The following is a 22,799-nucleotide window of genomic DNA, read 5'->3' on the forward strand; positions in this document are numbered from 1 at the left end:
GCTTCACCTTAATTTGACCTACAGTTAAAATTACCTGTCACCAGAGCTGATTTTTTCATGACTCAAGCTGTTCTAGTTGTGGTGGCCGAGTGTCTCCGTGCTCCTTCCGGCTGACTGTGGGTGCGTGGGCTCACTTCGTCCACTGGGGCAGCCGGACCCTCCGACCTCTGGTTGGCAGTTCATGGGGTATCAGGGCAAAGTGCACTTCGTCATAAAATCAAAATTATATCGTGACACAAAGCCCTCCAAGTGTTTGATGATTTTGCCTTGAAAAATCAACGATGCTTTTTGAATCCAGACCCCGCCAAGCTCGGGGCCGCAGGAGAGACCAGCTGTGCGTCGGCCCCAGGGCCGCTCAGAGGAGATGAGACTCCCGCCAGTGTCCGGGGGAGTCCTGCCTGGGCGCGCGGCTGACAGCCTCACGTCTGCTTCATTTGGGAATGTGGCATGTGTCCCCGGGCAGTCACCCCTGCGCCCAGTCCAGGCTCTGCCGGCTCAGATGACCCCAGTGGGTTTACACTGCAGCGGATTTAAACCAGGAGACACTGGTGTTCTCAGTAATTGAATCTGGATGTGTGAAAAATACTTTAGATTTTAACCAAATCTTGAAGTTGCTAAAGACAATGTCGTCGTTAACTGTCTTTTCAGATAGCGCTACCCTTTGCAGTAAGGGACCTGTCAGACTGTTCCTGGGCCTGACGCACGACTTGATTATTTTATTTTTTATAAACTTTTATTTTTTTAAATGTATCTGACAGAGAGACCTCACCAGTAGACAGAGAGGCAGGCAGAGGGGGAGGGGAAGCAGGCTCCCCGCTGAGCAGAGACCCCCCCCCAATGTGGGGCTCGATCCCAGGACCCCAAGATCACAACCTGAGCCGAAGGCAGAGGCTCAACCCACTGAGCCACCCAGGTGCCCAGCAACTTGATTATTTCAGAACGACTCCTGCTACAAGTGCTTTGTAAGGCGTAGAAGGTTAGGGTTAGAGGCCCTTTCCCAGCCCCCGTGATCTCCGTGTGAAGATGGGTGGCGTTCGCACGCCTCCGGTCCGAGTACGCAGCTCCTTGAAGCTGTAGGTGGCCCTGGGTCTCCGGAGGCAGCCGAGCCATAGAGTAATCTTGAGCTTTAGACATCAGTATGTTGCTTCTTGGAAAGTAGAGCGATTACCGCATAGTGCTTCGTGTGTTTTAAATCAGCATTAATTGAAATGTAAGATTTTTTTTTTCCTCCTCTTTTTTTTGTGAGGATTTATTTATTAGAGAGAAAGCACACGCAGCTGTGGAGGGGCAGAGGGGAGGGAGCGAAACAGCAAGCTGCACGCCCGGCCAGAGCCCAACACGGGGCTCAGTCCCACGACCCTGAGACCAGGACCTGAGAGAAAATCAAGAGTCAGAGGCTCCACCGACCGAGGCACCCACGTGCCCCTCTCTGTGCTTTCTGCTTCTGTCTCACCAGGTTCTCTGCCGCAAATGGAACAAAGTAGTACTCAGGTCATTAGTGTATCGCCTAAAAATTGAGCTTTGTTAGTTAGGTGTTGTTAAAATCTTGTAAGACTCTGAAGCTTGAAATGAAGCTTACTTGAAGAACGCTAGAGAAGATCCCCTTCGGCCTTTGTCCCGTCGGCTCGTCAGTCAGTATTTAAGGGGCGGCCGAATGGGGGCAGGTCCCGGGTAGAACTCTGTGCCCCCAGTATTGGGGGCAGCATCCACACAGTCCCCAGCTCCCTCCACACTTACGCTTGGGAACGAGCTAGGGATTAGAATGACCTTTTCTTTTCTTTTCTTTTTAAGATCTTTTTTTATTTATTTGACACAGAGAGTGATCGTAATTAGGCAGAGGCAAGCAGGGAAAGAGTGGGAGGCAGGCTTCCTGCTGAGCAGAGAGCCCTATGCGGGGCTCGATCCCAGGACACTGGGATCATGACCTGAGCCAAAGGCAGAGGCTTAACCATCTGAGCCACCAAGGTGCCCCTAGAAACACGTTTTCTAAGTCAGAGTTAATATTTGGAAACAGCTTACGCCAGCAAAATTGGGGTAATGGTGGTCGTTCATACAAGCTCCTCAGCTGCACAGGGTTCGCAGGAGGTGGCGCTCAGTGCTTAGCATGCGGGTGAGGGCCAGGGGTTCCCCGTTCTGTGGAGCCGACCCTAACCCAGCAGATGCCTGGGGGCTCTCTGCATCCGCAGCGATGCAGGGACAGCTGGCCCCTCGGGAGCTGCCTGGGCGGAGGGTGGAGTGTGGTCAGCTGTGGGAGCTCTGCTGCCCCATGGCCCGCCAGGAGCTGCTCCGGAGCGGTGGAGGCACCGGGGCGGGGGTGCTTTCAGTGGTTAAACGCAGAAGGAAAGAAGCTTTTTGCAAACAGCACTGTCATTCAGGTGAAGAGCCACGTTCCGCCGCTATCTGAAAGACCGCTATTTATGAGCCGCAAGAAAAAGTGTCTGAGCCCCGTCGTGCGGGTTATTTACTTAGAAAACAGAGCTCCTGTTTCTGGCGTTGTTGTGATACCAGTATTAACGGCCTCATTAACAGAATTAAAACATCAGTGCTTCTTTCATTAACATAAAACCTAAGGGGGGCTCAGGGGGCTCAGTGGGTTAAAGCCTCTGCCTTCTGCTCAGGTCGTGGTCCCGGAGTCCTGGGATCGAGCCCCGCATCGGGCTTTGCTCTGTGGGGAGCCTGCTCCCGCCTCCCCTCTGCCTGCCTCTCTGCCCACTTGTGATTGCTGTCAAATAAATAAATAAAATCTAAAAATAAAGAAATAAAACCTAAGTATCATCTGACGAAGCTTACTGCCCTTGGTACTGAGCAGGCTACTTTCCCAGATAACTCCACATCTACTGGGGACAGCCACCTCCCCTCAGAGACCTGGAATGGTCACTGCAGAGTGGTATTGTATGAGAGTTAGGAGTCCACAGGCACTAAAAACGAATGCACGTTTCCTGATTATCAAGTGTATCGTTCTCCGTGTGAGCATTCCACGGGTATAGAGGTCTGATTACGCAGAGCTTTCTCTGGGGCTCTGGTCCCACCCCAGCTGGCACCCTGAATTCTCAGTGCAAAGTGTGTGCCTTCATGTTGCGGGCCCCCAAGCCCAGAGTGTGGCAGGGCCACTCGCCTAGTGGGAGCACCAACCACAGCAGCTGTCAGCAGCTCCTCTCCCTAACTCCCGGAGCTCTTTGGAGGGGAAACCCGGTAAAATGTCGAGGTGTCTGATGGACCTCACCCTCGTAGTTTGTAAATATTGGGAAAGACCGTCAACACCATTTTGTAAGCCAGAACATGGTGGTGCTGGTGATGGTTTACCTGGGGTTGTTCACGGCCGATCTTTCAGGAGTGACGCAGGGTTCTCTCTGGGACGCAGGAGCCGGGACCGTGATGATAAGTTGATGTTTGGAACAACGGTGTGTGTTATTGGGAGGGGGTGTAATTAAAATGATTTGGTGTGGAATCCTTTATGGCAAAATCAAACTGCTCTTTATATTATTTTTGAATGGGTTGTCATAGAAACAGAATGAAAAGAAATTGGTTTTTTGTCCAGATTTCTGCTTACTCTTTGTCTTCTTAAAACAGTAATTTCACTGAATGAACAAAAAAGGAGAATCCTAAACGTGTCATTACAGGACCCTCCTCGGAGGGCCTTGACCCCCGGTGTATGAGGGTCTGGAGTCCGTGCTCCGAGCACTGGTTGCCTTGAGTGGGTGAGGTCACTGCCCAGATAGAGCGAATGTCTCTCCAGGAACCTGAGAAGGAAGAATGAGATATTTTAAAGGACGGTTTTAATCCAAGGCATCTCCCAAACGTAAATTATCTTGAGAGGCGTGTGCTGGGAGTTGAACTGCTGTGGCCGGCTCAGCATTCATGCCGCGAGGCCATGCAGTGGGTGTGAACAAGAGAGGGTTCCAAGTAGCGGCTCTGGTTCGTTTGCTTCTTCCTGCTGCCAGTGTTCAGAACCAATAGAAACAGCTCGCCTGAATATCAGCGCTTTTCCTTGTGTCATTTGGACCGAGGGGTCTGTGAGCTGCAAATGGTTGAGGGCAGGAAATCGCAGAGGCAGAAGGAGGACGCGAAACTGCAGGCCTGAGTTGGCCATCAGTCACCCGGTCAGCCCTGGGATCCGGCAGCATTGGTGCTGCGGGCCGTTCGGACCAGCCTCGTGCATGCCGTGCCCTGGTTATGTTGGGCGGCAGTGTGCTGAGTGTTGTGGGCTAGGAGCAGAGCTGGGACTCTGTTCTGTGTCAGTGGAGTGAGGCCGGGGAGGGGGCTGCTACTGTGCCCCCGAGAAGCACAGAGGCAGCACCTGTCAGGCATCTGCAGACCCAGATGAGGCCCATCACTGCCTCAGCATGGACGTGATCGCCTGCCGCTCACATGGACTAAAACTCCTCTGTTCCTCTGCCCAGGTCACGATCCCGGTCCCCTCGGAGAAGAGCACACTCTCCCGAGAGACGGAGGGAAGAAAGGAGTGTCCCCACTGCCTACCGGATGAGTAACAGTCCAGGCGTCAGCAGGAAGCGGACCCGGTCCAGGTAGGCGACTGAGTCCATAGACCAGTCTGTGCTGCCAGGAATGCAAACATGTGTCCAGAGGGCTGGCGCAAGCCGGGGAGACCTCCCTCGCAGACACTCAGCCCCTAGCAGCTCCTCTGTTCCTCCTGGAGCTGACTGCAGAGGGAGCTCTGTGTCCCTGGGGTCAGGGTGGCATCGGGCAGTGCCCAGCACCAACCCCCAGGGTTTAGGTACCCCGCCGGACCCGCACACACAGATAAAAGGAGAGAAGTTTGAGTCCCAAGTGAGTCCCTGCCACTCCCGGGCTAGCAGGTGCTGTGGGCAGGACCACAGGGTCCTCCCGGGCTGAGAGCAGAGAGGGCTCCACCCTCCGCCCCCTTGACAGCTGTCACGGTTGCGGGATGCTAGAGAGACCAGCTGCCGCGTCCGCTACGGTCGGCCTCTCAGCTGGGACGCCTGGCCCCCGGCCTCTGACTCTGGTCCGCCAGCGTCCCCAGCCCCTCCAGTGAGAGAGCACCACCATGTCACAGCACGGAAAGTCCCGGCTCCCCGCCCCTGTGACGGGACACGTCCGGGCCATGTGGGCCCGTCTGGGGCCTGCTGGCGCACCTGCCGAGCATGGTGATGGACGGGGCCGCCGCCGGGTGTCTCCGTCTCGGCCGCGGGGCACCGCAGGGGCATCGTCTCGCATGGGGTCTGCCACCCCCGGCCTCCCATCGCTCGCTGTTCCTTGCTGCCCGAAGGGAGGAGCTCCTGTTTCTCGTGCCGTTGCCTGGGAGCGCGCCCGGGCGCCGGCTCGGGAGGCTGGCGGGGAGCCTCGCTCTCCCTGTGCCAGACCGGCCCAGAGGAGACGGGGGCAGGGCGCTGTGCGCCTCTTTCCTCCGGTTTCGTGACTGCTTCCGCGTGTGAGTTGGGACACTTGGGGTTCCCGAGCCTCCCAGACGACACCCCTGAATGACAGGTGTCAGGGGCCCTGCCCTCCCCAAGTCCTGCCTGTCTGTGGAGGACACAGGTCGGGCAGCCTCGGGGCCCCTTTGCAGCGGGGCTCATCGCGGCTGCAGCTCTGGAAGGACGTTCTCACGGGGAAGCGGGCCTGCAGTGTGCTCGCTGGCGAAGGGTGATCTTTGTCTGGAAGTGGCGGAGTCCGCGCAGGGGCGCAGGCGGCAGAGCCGGCAGGTGGGCTCGCCCCGCAGGCCGAGTGCGCTCCGCCCAGGCCCTGCTCCCGCGTGAGGCGCTCGCCCTGGCCGGACCGCGTGACGGGCTCCAGGTCCACTCCCCGCTGTACCCCTTCCCTCGTCACTGTTGAACATTCGAAATTCATTGTCACCTCCGCTGTCTGTAAAGGCCATGATCTAAAATTAATTCCTGCAACAAAAGTTCTCTCCCCACAGAAGCATTCTGGCTTTGGCCTCAAATTAACCTTTGCGTTCAAGGAGCCGTCTCAAGAGAAGGCAGCGGTTCTGTCAGGAATCGTGGGAACTTGTGTGATCGCTGGAGCTTTAATGAGTCGTGCGAAGCAAGTGAAGGCTCCGCCGACCGCAGAGCCGCGCTCCCTGCCCGATCGGGTGGGATGCCCCCGAGCGCCTGACCCTGTGCCGGGTCCAGTGGGGCCAGGAGAGGGCACGTGCGCAGCCGCAGGTCCAGGCCCTTGAACCCAGCAGTCACCGCTCCCCTGCAGCCTTGCACGCAGAGCGAGGTGACGCTGCTCCTTTTCCCTGGGGGCAGGGGGCCCGTTCACCCCCCGAGTTGAAGGATCATCTCTACAAGCTGATCTCGGAGTGCCCCTGTCGCTGACTTCTTGTTTCATAATTTTCTTGGTTTATTAGATAGTTTTACACTCACTGTTGAAAACAGTGCAGGGAGCGTGCGTGTGCGCATGTCAGCCCGACTGAGCAGGATCAGCGTGGTTCCATCGGCCGCCTCTCCTTCCCTCCCGACCTTTCCTGCCCCTGCCTGTGTGTCCCGTACTTGGACTTGCCTTACTGCGTGACCGTGGCTGGGTTCATGGGACACATTTTGGCAGGAGCACCACAAAAGTGACATGTCACTTCCTTTGTGTCACACCAGCTGCCTGTCCCATTGTCCATGACGCTGCAGCCCCACACAGGTCATCAGGCGATGGCACCGAGATGCCACACAAACCCCCACTGGCCTTAGCGTTCACGGACACAAAACTGGTTCGCACACTGGTCACGGCCAAGTGGTGCCTTTCAGATTCTGTCTTCTTCTCTACAGAAGACACACGCCCCTTGCTTTTGTGTCATTGTGGACTTCGGGTTTGGGGTTTTGCGTTTTTGTCGGTGCTACGCGAATCCATCACCAGTATTGCTCTGACAGCAACGTGCGCCCCACATGTGGTCCCATGGTTCTTGAAGCACTTTGTTGCTTTTTGGCCCCAAATATTCCAGGCCTTGTCAGTGCTTTCCCTGCCCCAGCATGGGGGTCCGCTGTTTGTCCAAGGATCCTTGGTTCCTTGTACTGAGCTTTTGAAGATCAAATTCTACTCTTTTTTTAAAGAGTAGAATCTGTGCGAATGGCCACATCGTACCACGGCACACCTCGCAGGGTCCCCGTCCTCTTATTAGATGGAATAGTACGCGGTTGCTCGGGCTGGTTGGCCATGGACCGCTTTCGCTTAGCGCCGCACCGGGCACATCCATGAGCATCGAGTGACACCCGCTGTGGCAGGCTCTTACACGCTACGTGTTGCCCATCCACAGTAGACTTCGTCAGCGAAGGCTGTGTGTCTTCATTCCCTGGGGCAGGATTGCAAAGGAAAGGGAATTAAAAGCCAGGAGAGGACATAAGGCAGAACCTTAAAACTGCTTGAAGAGGGGCGCCTGGGTGGCTCAGTGGGTTGAGACTCTGCCTTCGGATCAGGTCATGATCTCAGGTCTTGGGGTCAAACCCCGCATCGGGCTCCCTGCTCCTCAGGGAGCCTGCTTCCTCCTCTCCCTCTGTCCCTCCCCCTGCTCATTCTCTCTCTCTCTCTGTCTCTCTCTCTCTCTCAGGTAAATAAATGAAATCTTCATTTTAAAAAGGGGGGTGGGTCGCCTGGGTGGCTCAGTGGGTTGAGCCGCTGCCTTCGGCTCAGGTCATGGTCTCAGGGTCCTGGGATCGAGTCCCACATCGGGCTCTCTGCTCAGCAGGGAGCCTGCTTGTGCTCACTTCGGCAGCACATATACTAAAAAAGGGAGCCTGCTTCCTCCTCTCTCTCTGCCTGCCTCTCTGCCTGCTTGTGATCTCTCTCTGTCAAATAAATAAATGGAATCTTTAAAAAAAAAAAAAAAGTGGGGAAGGAGAGGGAAAAGTGAGTGGACAACAGAAAACACAGCCCTTGCAAACCCATGTGTTAAGTGCTAGCAGACGAAGAATAATGACAGGCAGAGGGTTTAGACTGCGCTGCAACAAAACCGAATGCTGCTTGCAGAGAGGTTTTCAGTGTGCGAGTAGGTTAAAATGAAAAGACGGGGAGAGAGAAACATGCCGTGCTCTGAGCAGAAGGGCGGGTGGCCGCACCGACGGGAGGTGCTGCGGAGGGGGCCAGCCTCACGCCCACGGGCTCCTCTGGGTGGGCCCCCCGCGGGAGCACCTTCAGGTGTTCGCAGCAGGGCGCCTGGATGGCGCAGTCCGCCGAGCTTCCGACTCTTGATTTCAGCTCAGGTCCTCGTCTCTTAGGGTTGTGAGATGGAGCCCCGTGGCAGTGTCCGTGCCGGGCGTGGAGTCTGCTTAAGATTCTCTCGGGGCGCGTGGGTGGCTCAGTGGGTTAATCCTCTGCCTTCAGCTCAGGTCATGATCTCAGGGTCCTGGGATCGAGCCCCACATCAGGCTCTCTGCTCAGCAGGGAGCCTGCTTCCCCCTCTCTCTCTACCTGCGTCTCTGCCTGCTTGTGATCTCTGTCTGTTAAATAAAGAAAGAAAGAAAATCTTCAAAAAAAAAAAAAGATTCTCTCTCTCCCTCTGCCCTGTCCCAACTTGTGTGTACGCTCTCTCATGTTCTCTTTCTCTCAAAAAAACTAAGTAGAAGGGGCACCTGCATGGCTCAGTTAAGCCTCTGCCTTCAGCTCAGGTCACGATCTCAGGGTCCTGGGGTCCAGTCTCCGCGGGGAGCCTGTGTCTCCCCCTGCCGGCTCTGCCCTCCGCTCCCCCACCTTGTGCTCTCTTGCTCGCTTGCTCTGACACATGAAGAAGACAAAATAGTAAGAAGAAGAAATAAAATACTTGAAGCAACACTGAGAGAACTGGGGACAGGCAGACAACCAGACCGTGCAGATACGGAAACCGTACACAGCCGCTCGCTACCTCGTCCGCTGTGCCGTCGCAGGAGGCTCTGGCAGTCCCCGGAGACTCAGGTGGCGCAGACGATGTTCCCTTACCATGTGGCAGCAAGTCTAAAAATCTATAAAAAGATACCTGGAAAATCCCCAAATATTGGGGATTTAATACATTTTTAAATTACCTGTAGGTCAAAGACAAAATCACGAGGGAAAAAAGAAAATATTTTTAAATGATAGTGAAAATGTTACAGCCAAATCTGTGGGCTCATTTGGCTAGAAGGAAGTTAGTAGCTTTAAATGTTTGTATCAGGGAAAAAAAAAAGGTCTAAGAATAATGATCTAATCGTGTCTTAAGAAGCTAGAAAAATAAATAAAATCTTCCAAAAAAAAAAAAAGAACCTAGAAAAATAACAAATTAAACCCAAAGTAGGGGGCGCCTGGGTGGCTCAGTGGGGTAAGCCTCTGCCTTCCGCTCAGGTCATGATCTCAGGGTCCTGGGATCGAGCCCCGCATCGGGCTCTCTGCTCGGCAGGGAGCCTGCTTCCTCCTCTCTCTCTGCCTGCCTCTCTGCCTACTTGTGATCTCTGTCTGCCAAATACATAAATAAAAACTTAAAAAACAATAAATAAAGAAATCAGGAAAATAGAAAAATGTATATCTTAAAATTTGTGTGGAACAAAAGAACCCGATTAGTCAAAGCAATCAGAAAAAAACAAAACGAAACAAAGTTGGTGGCATCACAATTCCAGACTTCAAGCTCTATTGCAAAGCTGTCATCACATGGGGCTCCGGGGTGGCTCAGTGGGTTAAAGCCTCTGCGTTCGGCTCAGGTCGTGATCTCGGGGTCCTGGGATCGAGCCCCGCGTCGGGCTCTCTGCTCAGCGGGGAGCCTGCTTTCTCCTCTCTCTCTCTCTCTGCCTGTCTCTGTGCCTACTTGTGATCTCTATCAAATAAATAAATAAAATCTTAAAAAAAAAAAAAGCTGTCATCATCGAGACGGCATGGTGCTGGCCCAAAAACAGACACACAGATCCACGGAACAGAACAGAGAGCCCAGAAATGGAGCCTCAACTCTATGGTCAACTGATCTCCAACAAAGCAGGAAGGAATGTCCAGTGGCAGAGGGACAGTCTCTTCAATAAATGGTGCTGGGAACACGGGACAGCTACGTGCAGAAGAATGAAACTGGACCATTTGCTTACACCACACACAAGAACAGACTCAAAATGGACGGAAGACGTCAGTGTGAAACAGGAAGCCATCTAAATCCCAGAGGAGAACACAGGCAGCAACCTCTGTGACCTCAGCCGCAGCAACATCTTCCTAGGAACATCACCAAAAGCAAGGGAAACAAAAGCAAAAACGAACTACTGGGACTTCATCAAGATCAAAAGCTTCTGCACAGCAAAGGAAACAGTCGACAAAGCCAAAGACAGCCAACAGAATGGGAGAAGATATTTGCAAATGACGTATCAGGAAAAGGGCCAGTATCTAAAATCTGTCAAGAACTGATATAATTCAACACCTTCCTCCCCCCCAAAAAATAATCCAATTTAAAACTGGGCAGAAGGTTACCATGGGGCTTGGTGAAGCATCTGACTCTTGATCTCAGCTCAGGTCTTAATGTCTTGACCTCAAGGTCATGAGTTCAAGCATCATCAGAACCACAGTGAGGTCACACCTCACACCTGTCACAGTGGCCGAAACTAACACGACGGGAAATGAATGGCGAGGATGCGGAGAAAGGGGAACCGTCCTGCACTAGTGGGAACGCGCGGGTGCGGCCACTCTGGAAACCAGCATCGAGGGTCCTCAAGGTGTTAGATAGAGAAAAAATTACAAGCCGGCCATCTCATTATTGGGTATTTACCCAGAGAACATTAAAATCCTGACCGGAGGCGACGCGTGCACCCGTATTTATTGCAGCAGTATTTGCACCCGCTGAACGAGAAGCAGCTCCCGCCGGCCGATGCGTGGATGAAGCGGGCGCGGCCTGTACTGGGGAATGTCGCCCGGCCGGGAGAGAGCAGTGAACTCCTGCCATTTGCAGTGACATGGGTGGGGCTACAGGGTGTTGTGCTGAGTGACCTAAGTCAGAGCAAGACGACTGCCACAGGATTTTATTCGTCTGTGGAATTGCAGAAACGAGCCGACCCACAGTGCAGAGAACAAGCGGGACGCCGCCGCCGGGGCCCAGGAGGTCGTGGGCTGGAGGCGTCCTGGGGACAGAAGGCCCAGCACAGGGAGTCCGGTCAGAGTTGTTGGTGACAGAGGGCGGCTGCACGTGGCAGCACAGTGTCACACACTCGCGTGGGGGCTGGAAACCAGCGTAACACTGTGTGTCGTCTGTACGTGGCCTCTTCTAAGGAGAGGAGTGGAGAGAGTAGGAAACAGACTAACGGTAAAACTGAATAATGGTTCTTTGGAAATGGTCAAGGGGCGCCTGGGGGGCTCAGTGGGTTAAGCCCCTGCCGTCGGCTCAGGTCATGATCTCAGGGTCCTGGGATCGAGCCCCGCATCGGGCTCTCTGCTCAGCAGGGAGCCTGCTTCCTCCTCTCTCTGCCTGTCTCTCTGCCTGCTTGTGATCTCTGTCTGTCAGATAAATAAATAAATCTTTTTTAAGAAAAGAAAGTGGTTAAAAACCAATGTCTTCCTTTAGGTAGATCAAGAGTGAAAGAGCCGACAGACGTTAAAAGGAGAATATGGAAATTTGTTTCTAGTTATTTTGGCAACTTGGGTGAAATGGACGAATTCCTGAAAGATACAAGTGACCGCGCTGTCACCAGAAGAAATAAAAATTCTAAATAACCACGTCTGCCAAAGAATTTATGTACCATTTAAAACCACCGGACTCCAGGCCCAGATGGTTTCCGTCATTAAATTCTAACAAGTGTTCAAGGGCGAGGAGAGACCAGTTTATAGACCATCTTGAAAGAACACGGGAACACTTGGCAGCTTACAGTGCGAGGCTCCGTGGCGGGGGCTCCTGCAGACCTAGGCCGGCGGGCGTGTCGGGAGGGGTGTGCACATGTGCAGAGGGGCGTGTGTGTTCACAGACCAAAATGCTCAGGGACAGAGGTGGAGAGACCTACGGGGCATCTGCAGTCTGCACCCAGCAGCGTAGTGCAAGGAGATGCGTCCTGACCGAGTGGGTCTGTCTGAGGACTGCCAGGTGCGTTCCGGTCCCCCGGCGACCCTGGCAAGTCACTGTTCAGAGTCAGGGAGGAAAGTCCCAGCATGTCCCGGCAGAGGCAGGAGAGCTGTGGGACACACGCTTCTCCGTTCACTAGAACGAAAACAAGGAGGGGGCTCCTGGGTGGCTCTGATGGTTAAGCATCTGCCTTCAGCTCCGGTCATGATCCCGGAGGCCTGAGATGGAGCCCTGCTTCGGGCTCCCTGCTCAGTGGGAGCCTGCTTCTCCCTCCTGCTTGTGCTCTCTGCTGCTATCTGTGTCACTGTTTCTCCCTCAAATAAATAAATAAAATCTCTTTAAAAAAAAAGAAAAGACAGAAAACAAGGAGACACAGCCCTGAGCAAAGGGAGTCGGAGGAAGCATCTGCAGGGACGGGGGTGTGCTGGCCGCCCCCAGGAGCAGCAGCCGGCCGCCGAGACAGCGGGGAACACGGCGGAGAGGCAGGAGGACTGGAAAGGAAGTGTTTCCTTCTGCGATCCAGCCTGGAATGGGGGTGGGGGGGGGAGGTGACCGTAGCCATACCCACATCGACTTCTCTATACCGAAGGCTGCCAACATCTTCGAGAAATCTAAGAACCGGAAGTATACAGAGAGCCCGTGATTGTGGATGGAAGGTCGGTGTCCCTCAGGTTTCTTCTCCCTGAACTGACCTGTCCACACCGTGCCGCCCCGGCAGGACTGCGCAGGTGGACGGGACGCTCATGTGCACAGGGGGACCTGGAGTGGGCGCCGCGGTCTCCCAGAAGGGCAGGCTTGGGGGGCGCTCCCTGCCCGCTCCCGGGGAGGCCGCGAGCTGAAGCCCTGAAGCAGCAGGGACACCAGCAAGTCGGGACGAGCACTGTGCCCTGGACCTCGCTCCCGCAGTCGGCTGTCCCGGCTGTCCGAAGGGAGGACGGTGCTGTCCGCAGGCACACAGCTGAGCTCGGGGAGGGTCCTGCGCTCCCGGAAGGTCTCCGCCAGCCGAGAAGCCCGCCCGGAGGGAGGAATGCTCGCGGCGTGTGTCTCTGCCAAGGGCCCGTGTCCGTTAGAAGCAACCTAACCAAGGAGCCGGTGGTGACAGAGTTCATGAAACGGTCCACGGACGCGGCCTCCAGACTTGGCCTCCAAAGAGCGGCCGAGCGCGCTGGCCTCGTTCAGGTTCGGTGCGGGGGGCTGCAGCAGGGACCGGCGCTGGGGTCATAGGGCTCCGGGAGCAGCGGGCCGCTTCCCAGGACACCGACCGAGCCCTGGCCCCACAGCCCCGCGGTCCTTCCCGCTGCTCAGCCTCCAGGAGCATTCGTCCTCGGGAGGACCTGATCTGTCATTGCCACAGTGGGCAGCAGTGCACACATCTGTGCCCGGGAGAGAGCACAGTCGTGGCAGCAGATCGCACGCTCCTCGGCGCGCCCGAGTGTCCAACGGCTTCCTCAGTGTGCACGCGTGCCTCTGCGCGGGAGCACGGGGGGAGCCTGGGCCAGCGCGCACGGGCATGTGGACAGGCCGTGGGGTCCCCAGTGGGGAAGGGTCCGGGAGCCGCTGTGCCTTTCAGAGGCGCCGAGCAGAGTGGGCCTTGTGGGCTGGCCCTGGACTCGAGCTCGTGAAGACACGCGGGTGCCTACCATCGGGAGTCCCATCACCCACACGTGGGCACGTGGGAGGGTCTCACGACGGCACTGACCGCACATAGACTCTCCAGCAAGTACTCGGTCGCCTCTCGGTCACTTGCTGTCGCGTGTGAGGGGCAGTTTCCAAACAGCAGCGACCATCGTTTCCGGAGGAAACAGGCCAAGAGCAAGGAGGCCCGGTACCCATCTGACCTCCCGTGTATGCTCTTTTTCCTCCTGATATGTTCTCTGGGGAGTCACGGGAGGGTCACAGGGCAGTGTGTGCACTGGAGCTTTGCCGGCTGGGGTGTGGGAAGCAGGCTGTGTCTGCAAGGGGACGAGGGACGGAGGGCCCTGGAGGGGGACGTGGGCTGAGTCGGCTGCTGGGTGAGCAGGGACAGGCCCCGCAGTCCGCGCGGCCCCGGCTGTGACCCTCCCCATGTCGCGGAGGAGTCGTCCTCGCGTCTGCCTACGGGCAGGCGGCGTGAACGGCACTTGGTGACTCTTCTTCAGTTTTTTAAATGCAGATAAAGTGCTGACCCTGTTTCAAACCCCATAGGCCTCTTGAAATGGGGGACAGGCCTCCTACTGGGGAGGGAGAGGGGCTTCCTTCCTTCCGTGTGTGTGACTTGCTGCATCTGTCAGTTGCGAGCTAAGTAAAACGTGCACAGCTTTCAAAAGGAGTTAGCCGACCCCACCAGCTGGCCCCGGGAAGACGCGCGAAACCGCTCCTCCGGAGTCTGCTGTGTCTTGGTCCGAAGCCACTTTCCTTGCAGAAGCCCCCACGAGAAGAAGAAGAAGAGGCGCTCACGGTCCCGGACCGCGTCCAAGGCTGGGCCCCAGTCGGCATCCCCGAGCAAGCAGGCCGCACGTCGGCACACGGCCCACTCGGCCAGCATCTCTCCCGTGGAGAGTCGGGGCTCCAGCCAGGAGCGCTCCAGGTAAGCCCACCCTGAGCCCAGCCCGGGCTCCCCGCACGCGGCTGCTCGGAACTGGGCTCAGGCCTCGGGAGTGGCAGTCCCCGGGGTGGGCCGGCCACCCCCCCAGGTGCTGGCTAGAGGCCTCCCCACTGTCTGATCCGCTGGGAAATGGTGCCTGGTGTGACCACAGCTGTTCTGAAACCACCGACAATGGCACCTTTGTCCTCAGCAAGGGCCTCCTGGAGCGGGCGTGGCCCCAGCTGCAGAGCCCGGCGTGATCCCAGCGACGGCAGGCGTGGGGGTTGGTGGTGAGCGGGACCCAGCCCAGTCACCCCACTCACCCCAGGCCACAGGAGTCGGGGGAGCAGCCTGCCGGTGGCACGGGTGTATGTGTCCCCGATGCCGTGGCCGTCAGGAAGCATCTGCTAGATGCCCCTGCTGCCCACCCACCCAGAGCTGGGCAGGGGCTCCGGAGCCGGTGGCTTGGGAGCGGGGCTCTGTCATTGTTGGTTACGGACCCACTGCCTGCGTCCATGTGGGTCGCAGGCCCCGAAACTAGAGACCGGGTTCGTAGGTAGCAGGCCTACAGCCAGCTCCCAGGGTGGGTCGTGACCTGTGGCGGCCGCCGAGGCCAGAGTCGGGCACATGACCTGGAGCGCATACCCCACGGGGTCGCCAGCCCGAGTGCCTCCAACTTCCGGCATTTCTGTCCTGTTCCCGTCATCACTACCTGCGGCTCACAGGGTGTTCACGGGAGATGCTCTCGGAATTAGGCTGCAGTTTACAAAAAATTTCAAACATCTGTAACGTGGAACATGAACGCGGAATACGTATTTGTAACGTCGGCATCTTTAAACGCGCTAGTAACAGTGAGTGACAGCACGTCTGTTTTTCAAGTCTCTGATCTCTCTCTGTTCACATTAGGGGAGTTTCTCAGGAAAAAGATGGCCAGATCTCCTCGGCAATTGTCTCCTCCGTGCAGAGCAAAATAACTCAGGTAAAGTGGCACCCCGTTCTCTGGGAGGCTGGCTTTCCCTCGGCGCCCCCATCTCGCCCCCCCCGTGGGCCCTGACGGACGCTGGAGGGCCGCGGCGTCCCCAACCAGGCCGTCCCGCCGACGAGTTTGTGGGGCGCTTCTGTACCCACCGTCCGCGTGCTGGGTCTGCGCGGGAAGCCACAGGGACCCCACAGGGACCCGTGCATTTCTCCGTGCAGGATCTCATGGCCAAAGTGAGGGCGATGCTCGCCGCTTCCAAGAACATGCAGACCAGTGCCTCCTGAGACACGGGCATCGCGCCGACCCAGCGCCCACTGCGGGGGCTGGAGAGCCAGGACGCTTCCGCGCGCACAGACCCGTCCCACGCCGTCCGCACTCCCCCCCAGGACCCCCCTGGGCAGTTGGTGGTTTTTGTAAATTAATTTTTGATGACATTTTCAGTTTAAGATTTTTGACCAGCAGTCTCTTACCTGTATATTTGTAAATAATATCATGTTTCTGTGAAAATGTATTATCAAATAAAATGGGAGGAAAACACCTTTTCTAGCTAGCGACTGTGGCGCGGTTTCTTCCTTGTTTGGCTGTGAGTGCGTTTTCACCATTTGTCATCTGTCCTGGGTCTCCCGTCGGTCCTGACAGGCGGCGGCCTGGCCGCGATGGGCGGACACATCCCAGCCCGGGCGGCAGGAGGAGCCGGCGCCTGCAGTCCCTCCTGAGCCGCCCCCACGTCCTCTGCGGAGACCACGCGTCTTCACCCGAGCCCTGCGCAGCTCAGCCCCCCGCTTCCTGGCGCTGGGCAGGCAGCCCCCTCGGGCAGGAAAGTGCAGACTCGCTGCCTCGCCCAGAGTCTCAGGCACTGTGGGTGCCAGCAGGCCGGGTCACGTGGGAGGCACTGTTCCTGGTCTGATTTTAGTGAAAACACCAAACACAAAGGCTTACCGGCAGTGGCCCGAGGTTCGGAGTGGTGTTGCCGCGGTCTGCTGCCCATGCGTGCGCCTCACCCTGCGGCCCAGTCCCCGGGGTTCCGCCTGCTTCCCCAGAGCTCCTTCTGCCCCAGATGGTCGGGAGGGGCTGGCAGCGGGTCTTTGGGGGCCCCCAGCCTGGGGGACGGGTGCAGAGCAGAGGAGGAAGCCCCCACCCAGGGGGTGTCCATCCAGATGTGTGCGCCCACTGGCCAGCGTCTGGACACGCACGCTCAGCCTCACATACTGCTCTGGGCTCCATCTTCTGAGCCTTCCAGATGCACCACGGTGGCTCACAGGGACCGCCCCTGCCCCATCCTGTCTCACCAGTCCTGCTGCTGTCCCCCACGGGAATGCGCCAGGAGTCAGCCTGCGGCCTGCCGGCGGCGGCTTGACCTGCAGAGCGGGTCCCTGGCTGAGCGAGGACGGTCGCAGCTCTGAGTTCGATGGGAACACATGCTGTCCTGTCCGGGAGGCTCTTCCCCAACCCGTCTGTGTGCCCTTGTGCTCCCTCCCCAGGGCGGTGTGGCCTCAGACGCTGTCTCTGATGCGTCATTTCTTCATCAGGGGCGACGTGGAGGAGCTTCTCTCAGAAACATCCACTTAACGTTTTCTTCTGCCGCGCAGGCCCTGTGCCTGGGCCGCCCGTCACTCAGCGTCTGCCTGCATCCCGGCGCTCCTTTCTGCACCGTTTATTTAAATAATTTTTTTCTGATTTGTCCCTTGTTTTCGGTTGCAGGTCCCTTGTTTCTGTGCAGACATTGCTTCTATGGTAGCTGTTTGTTTCCCTCGTGGCCTCGGGCAGACCCCTGCTTTGTTCCCGTTCCTTGTCCACAGGCGCCGTTTACAGGGGCCCGTGCTTCCCCGTGAAGGAGCGGAAGCGAGTGTGGATGGCGAGGGAGCCGCTGGGGCCCGCACAGCAGGACAGCCGCGGCGCTCAGTGTGGGCCCCGTGTCCCCAGGGGTGCCCGCGTCGGACCCCATCTGACCCGGCGTGTGGGAGCGCACTGGGGATACCCTGACTTTGCGTAGACGCTAGCAGCGCGCCCCAGAGAGCCCACCTGACAGGCACGAGCCGTGGGGATTGCGCTTGGGGGCCGCCACACAAGGGGACGTGCGGAGAGCCCCCCCCCCACAGGCCTCCTGGCCCCTCCCAGGTCCCCTGCTGAGCCTCCCCGTGTGTTGGCTGCAGGGCAGGTCCCGGGACAGGGGCTGTGTGGTGGGACGCATCTGACAATCTGCCACCGCTGAGCCCGCGTGCCAGCTCCAGGCGGTCGTGCTCTGTGGGACGGGAGAGGTAGCCACAGCACCCCTGCCCTCCCGGTCTGTGCCCCCCGCCCAACACACTGCCCTCCGGCGCCACGCGGGACGGCTTCCACGCAGTCCGCCCAGAGGACACTGCCATCGGCGTTGGGTCAAGAGTTTTTTCCATTTAGAAAGATTGTCTCATGATGAATTTGCGGTATTTTTACTGGATTTTTAAAAATACTTGATTTATTTATTTGACAGAGATCACAAGTAGGCAGAGAGGCAGGCAGAGAGAGAGGAGGAAGCAGGCTCCCCAAGGAGCAGAGAGCCCGATGCGGGGCTCGATCCCAGGACCCTGAGATCATGACCTGAGCCGAAGGCAGAGGCTCAACCCACTGAGCCACCCAGGCGCCCTTTACTGGATTTATTTTTAAGGCTCTTAAAAATGGGCCAGTAAAATTGTTCTCCAAAACCTCCTGCTGCCTGTTTGTGGCACGGCCCGATGCTCCGGCAGATTTCCGGAACAGTCCGGAGCTGCTAGGAAGGCCCTTGACGGAGCGAAGGCCCCTGACGGAGCGGCGCGGAGCCGGCGGGCGGTGGGAAGGACTCGGAACACGGGCGCTCCAGCAGGCGCTTTCCAGCAACACTGGGGGGTTGGCGTGAGCGACCCATTCACCCTGGTGCACCCTCCCCGCACCCCTGCACAGACAGGGGCAGACCTGCTCTTGGCTGCCCGGACCCTCCTGTGGCCGTCCTCACACCCGAGGGGGCGCGTCACCCGCCGGCGTCCTCTCCGGCTGGGGTGAACGTTGCCTCGGAGCGATTTTGTATCTGACCGTGAACCTCTCCCGTGGTGTCTTCTTAGTGAACGTTGCGGCACAGCTGTCGACGCGCGTGAGAGCGAGGGCCACCCAGCACAGCGCTCTGCGGTGGGCCTGACCCAGCGTGGCCCGTGCATTGCGATGCGATGTGAGGGCCGGAGTGGGCCGCAGCCTGCAGATCCCCTTCCCTTCTGCCCGCCCCCCATCGGCGGCATCTTCAGTCCTGGGGCTCGAGCCCAGTGCCGCAGGACCTCCCGCAAGCGACCCCGAGCGCCCCAGTGGCTCCTGGGGCCCAGGGGACGGGCAGCCGTGCGAGCCCACGGATCCCGGGAGCGGCAGCCCTTCTTGGGCTTTTCTAAGGGTCAGGATCCAAGCTCTGGCCCAGGCTTCCGGGGGGGCGCGGCACAGCACAGCCCGCAGGCGGGAGCGGGCGAAACCCGTGGGGACAGGCCAGCGCCCCCAGGACATTGGGTGCCGCTGTCCAAAGAAGGTGGGAAGGACACAGGCTTCCAAGAACCAACGGTTCACCCCGCCATCCAAGACACCAGAAGGTCTCCACGAGCTGCTCAGGCTTCACAGGACGTGCCAGGCGGATGGCCGACACCGTCTTTCTGCCTTAAGCAGTGCATGAGGTTGGCGTCAGGTGGGCTGTGCAGAGAAGGCAAGCGAGGGGGCGTCTCTGAGGCGCTGACACCCGGACGGCGACCTGCTAGAGGTAACGCGGCCCGGTCCGCAGGGGTCCGGGGGCGCTGCGGGGTTCTGGGCTGCTGGTGCAAAGGTCCTGAGGTAGGAATGTGCCTGAGTGACAGGGAGAAGCAGAAGGGCGGGGGGTCCAGCTAGTTTAGGGGAGAGGGTGGGGATGAGGAGGCTGGCCAGGACCCGCAGACCCGACGAGGAGCTGCGATCTGTCTCCTGAGTGCAAGGGGACGCCCCTGACAGGTGAGGCAGAGGGCCCCACCCCTGCTCAGGTACGGAAGGCGGCCCTGACTGCGACTAAGCAGGGCAGGGTGTGTGCAGGGGCAGGTAGGGGGTGTGACAGTATCCAGGCCACCGTCCCAAACCGCAGGACCCCACTGTCTCAGCTCTGGGGTTTGAGGTCCTCATGCGGGCTACACGGTGGCTCCCACCGGATGCTCTGGAGGAGGTGCCCCCGCGGCTGCTCCCTCTGCTCCCCCTTCTCAGGACCCAGTCCTGGGCTCGGGACTCCCCCACGCCACCCCCCGCGCCAGGGAAGCCGGACGGTCCCCCTCTTGGGATCCTTAAGTGTGCTTCCGCCCGCAGTGCCCTTTTCCCGGATCAGCTCACGCTCGCAGGTTGGGGCGGACGTAAATCTGGGGGAACACCATTTGCCACACTTCAGGGGCTCAAACCCCGAGACCCCAGAGTCGTTGCTGTCGCTCCAGGAGCACTGGGCTGAGCAGGGTGTGGGGAGAGAGTCGCCCCGCGCCGCCCGCTCCTCCAGGCGCCAGTTAGGAAGCGCCTGTCGCGTGGGCCTTGCCTCGCGGCCCCTACACAACACCCCCAGACCCGTCTCCCTGGTCCCCAGATGACACCCCCCGAGCCCGTCTCCCCACCAGCACGGTATTCACTGGACGCTCGTCCTGTCGCGTGCCCTCAGTGGAACAGCGGTGATCTGTGTCGCCTACAGCTGGAAACCAAAGGCGCACCCTAAAGCAGCGTGTCCTGGCTGGCCGCAGCACTCTTGCTTCTGGAAGCCGTTCGACCTTCCCTCGCCACTCAGACCTGGCGGCCCACGGAAACTTGGCTTTTTTTTTTTTTTTAAAGATTTTATTTATTTATTTATTTGACAGAGAGAGATCACAAGTAGACGGAGAGGCAGGCAGAGAAAGAGAGAGAGGGGGAAGCAGGTTCCTGCTGAGCAGAGAGCCCGATGGGGGGCTCGATCCCAGGACCCTGAGATCATGACCTGAGCCGAAGGCAGCGGCTTAACCCACTGAGCCACCCAGGCGCCCGGAACTTGGCTTTTTTGCAGCTCCCCAAGGTGCGGCTCATGCAGCGGGTCCTGAGTGCAGGGGTCACGGGACAGGGACATGCATCTCTAGGGCTTGGAGCCGTCCTGACTACTCCTTCCCTGGGGGCTAGCGCACCTGCATGCCGTTCCCCCCCCCCCCCCCCCCGCTGTTGGATTCTAGAACATTCCACCTCCCCCAGAAGAGCAGTCGCTCCCCACCCCTCCCCCAACCTCTGCGGACCCGTCTGTCGGCTGTGGACATGTCACATTGGCCCCACCCACGGTGGGTGCACCCCTCCCGGGGGTCCATCCACAGGCCGGTGCTGTTTGCGCTCTGCGGGCCTGAACGACCAGCAGAGACCCTCCCGCTCTGTAGCTCCGCGGTTCTTTTTAAATTGGGGGACGTCTCGGTTCCCCCCAGCGGAGGGTGGCCGCAAGGACCCACCCAGCGGGGTCCAGGCCGTGGGGAGGAGAGTTCGGCCTGATGCAAAGAGGGACTGCGGAGCTCCTGGGGGACACGGCCTGGGCAGGGGACCAGCCCCGGGGCAGAGGTGTGGCAGGGCATGAGGAGTGGGCTGTGTCTCCAACGGGGACCCTGACTCCCACGGCCACCTCACCCGAGCCCTCCACGCCGGACCCCACTCCCTGACCTCACACCCGCCCTCTGGGCTGAACGGGCCCCCACTCCGACCCCTGTACCACGGCATGTGACTGCGTGCGCAGGGGGACAGGGGACATGCGGTCCCCCAGGCCGGCCCACAGGACTGAGTCCCCGCGGAGAGCAGAGCAGGACGCAGACACGCACCGCACCGGGGCAGGGTCCCTGAGGACGGGGAGCCAGGACAGTGCCTGCAGCCCTGGGGGGTGCCGGGGAGAGGCCAGCCCACCGCTGGGGACGGAAGCTGTGCCGCGCCTGGACAGGGGCCCTGCACCTCCGGGCAGTGGGAAGCACACACACAAATAGTGGCCGGTGAGGTCGTCCCCACGGCGGCGGCGGTGGCCCGGAGCTGCTCTCACGCCCCCTGGCTCTGCGCCGGAGCCGGAGCAAAGGTGGGGGTGGAGGGGCTGGGACCGCCCTGGTCCCGGCCAACCCTGTCCCCTCCCCCTGCCCCTCCCCGCCCCTCCCCCACTCGCCCTCCCTTTCTCCTCCCCTCCCCCCCTTCCTCCCCCCCCTCCTCTCCTCCTCCTTCGCTCTTTTCCCCCTAGGCCTCCCCCTTCCTCCCTCTCGCTCCTCCCCTCCCCTGCTCCCCCTCCCCTCTCTCCCTCCCCGCAACCCCTGCCAGGAAATGTCTCGCTTGAGTGGGCAGAGGGACCCAGCAAAGCCGGCCCCGGAGTCATCACATGAGTCCGCGGCCCATCTGCTCGGGAAAGCGGCCACAAAGGCGCGCTCTGTCTAGAGCGAGGGCAGGGCCTCCCTGGGACGGGAGTCACAGTTTCAGGACCTATTTTGATTTTTTTTTTTTAAGTCTATTTATTGGGACGCCTGGGTGGCTCCATCAGTTGGGCGTCCGCCTTCGGCTCAGGTCATGATCCCCGGGATTCGGGGGTGAGCCCCGCGTCCAGCCCCGCGTTCAGTCTCCCCCTCGGTTTCCTGCCCCTCCCCCACTCGCTCCTTCCCTCCTCCTCCTCCTCCTCCTCCTCCCTCCCTTTCTCATGGGCTGTCTCTCTCTCTCAAAGAAAAAAATGAAATCTTTAAAAGAAAAAAAAGATCTATGAAATAGAAGGTGCATGCCAGTGCGTGCTTGCGCGAGAGCGGCTGGGGTAGGGGTGCAGAGGGAGAGCGGAAATCGGGGGCCCACGCCTAACGATGGAGCCCCCCAAGGGCCCCTTAAGGGCCCCCCGCCTCCCCCTCTGATCCCACTGCCCGGCCTCCTCCCCCTTGGCTCCTCTGACACAGAGGCTGCCCCAGGGACTGGGCACGGGTTGTCCTGCCTCAGCTGAGCGGACCAACCATGTCCTGTCGCTGTCCTGCCCGTCCCCACTGCCACCCTGTCCAACAAGTAAGGGTTCGCGTGGCCACCGTGGCACCGAGCACACGCTCACTGGTATAGACACAGTCAGGCTCTCACGGCCCCGAGGCCAGCAGACAGAGCTAGCTCAGCTTTGCCGGAGTGGAAGCAGGTGCCCGAGGGGCTCCGGGGCTACTGGCCGTCAGGGACGCTCGCATCCCCAGCTGCTGGCTCACTCCGGCCACTGCTTCCTTTGTCCCGTGACCTGCTGCCTCCTGTAAGGCCACTGGTCATGACACTGGGCCACCAGACCCTCCAGGACAGTCGGGGTTAATCACGGGGTTTGCAGCCGGTTTGGCCACATGAGGGACATG

At 58.9% G+C, this 22,799-nt stretch overlaps 1 protein-coding gene and 1 long non-coding RNA gene across 3 annotated transcripts in view; one reads left to right on the top strand and one right to left on the bottom strand.

The window, feature by feature from the left end:
• SFSWAP (splicing factor SWAP) overlaps positions 1-16,020 on the top strand; it is a 67,780-nt gene extending 51,760 nt beyond the window's left edge. For both annotated transcript variants that reach the window (XM_082699345.1, XM_082699346.1), the window contains exons 15-18: positions 4,401-4,526; positions 14,334-14,498; positions 15,402-15,474; positions 15,693-16,020. In XM_082699345.1, coding sequence (XP_082555471.1) covers positions 4,401-4,526; positions 14,334-14,498; positions 15,402-15,474; positions 15,693-15,758 — 430 coding nt within the window. In that variant the 3' untranslated portion in view covers positions 15,759-16,020. The remainder of the gene's footprint in view (positions 1-4,400; positions 4,527-14,333; positions 14,499-15,401; positions 15,475-15,692) is intronic.
• Positions 16,021-17,977: 1,957 nt separating this feature from the next.
• On the bottom strand, positions 17,978-21,591 carry LOC309847928. Its single transcript, XR_014302726.1, has 3 exons — positions 21,282-21,591; positions 20,079-20,247; positions 17,978-19,302 (listed from the first exon to the last, which is right to left on the bottom strand). It is a non-coding gene; the product is annotated as an uncharacterized lncRNA (long non-coding RNA).
• Positions 21,592-22,799: the final 1,208 nt, after the last annotated feature.

Source organism: Mustela nivalis (assembly GCF_964662115.1).
Source record: "Mustela nivalis genome assembly, chromosome: 14".
Taxonomy (NCBI): Eukaryota; Metazoa; Chordata; class Mammalia; order Carnivora; family Mustelidae; genus Mustela; species Mustela nivalis.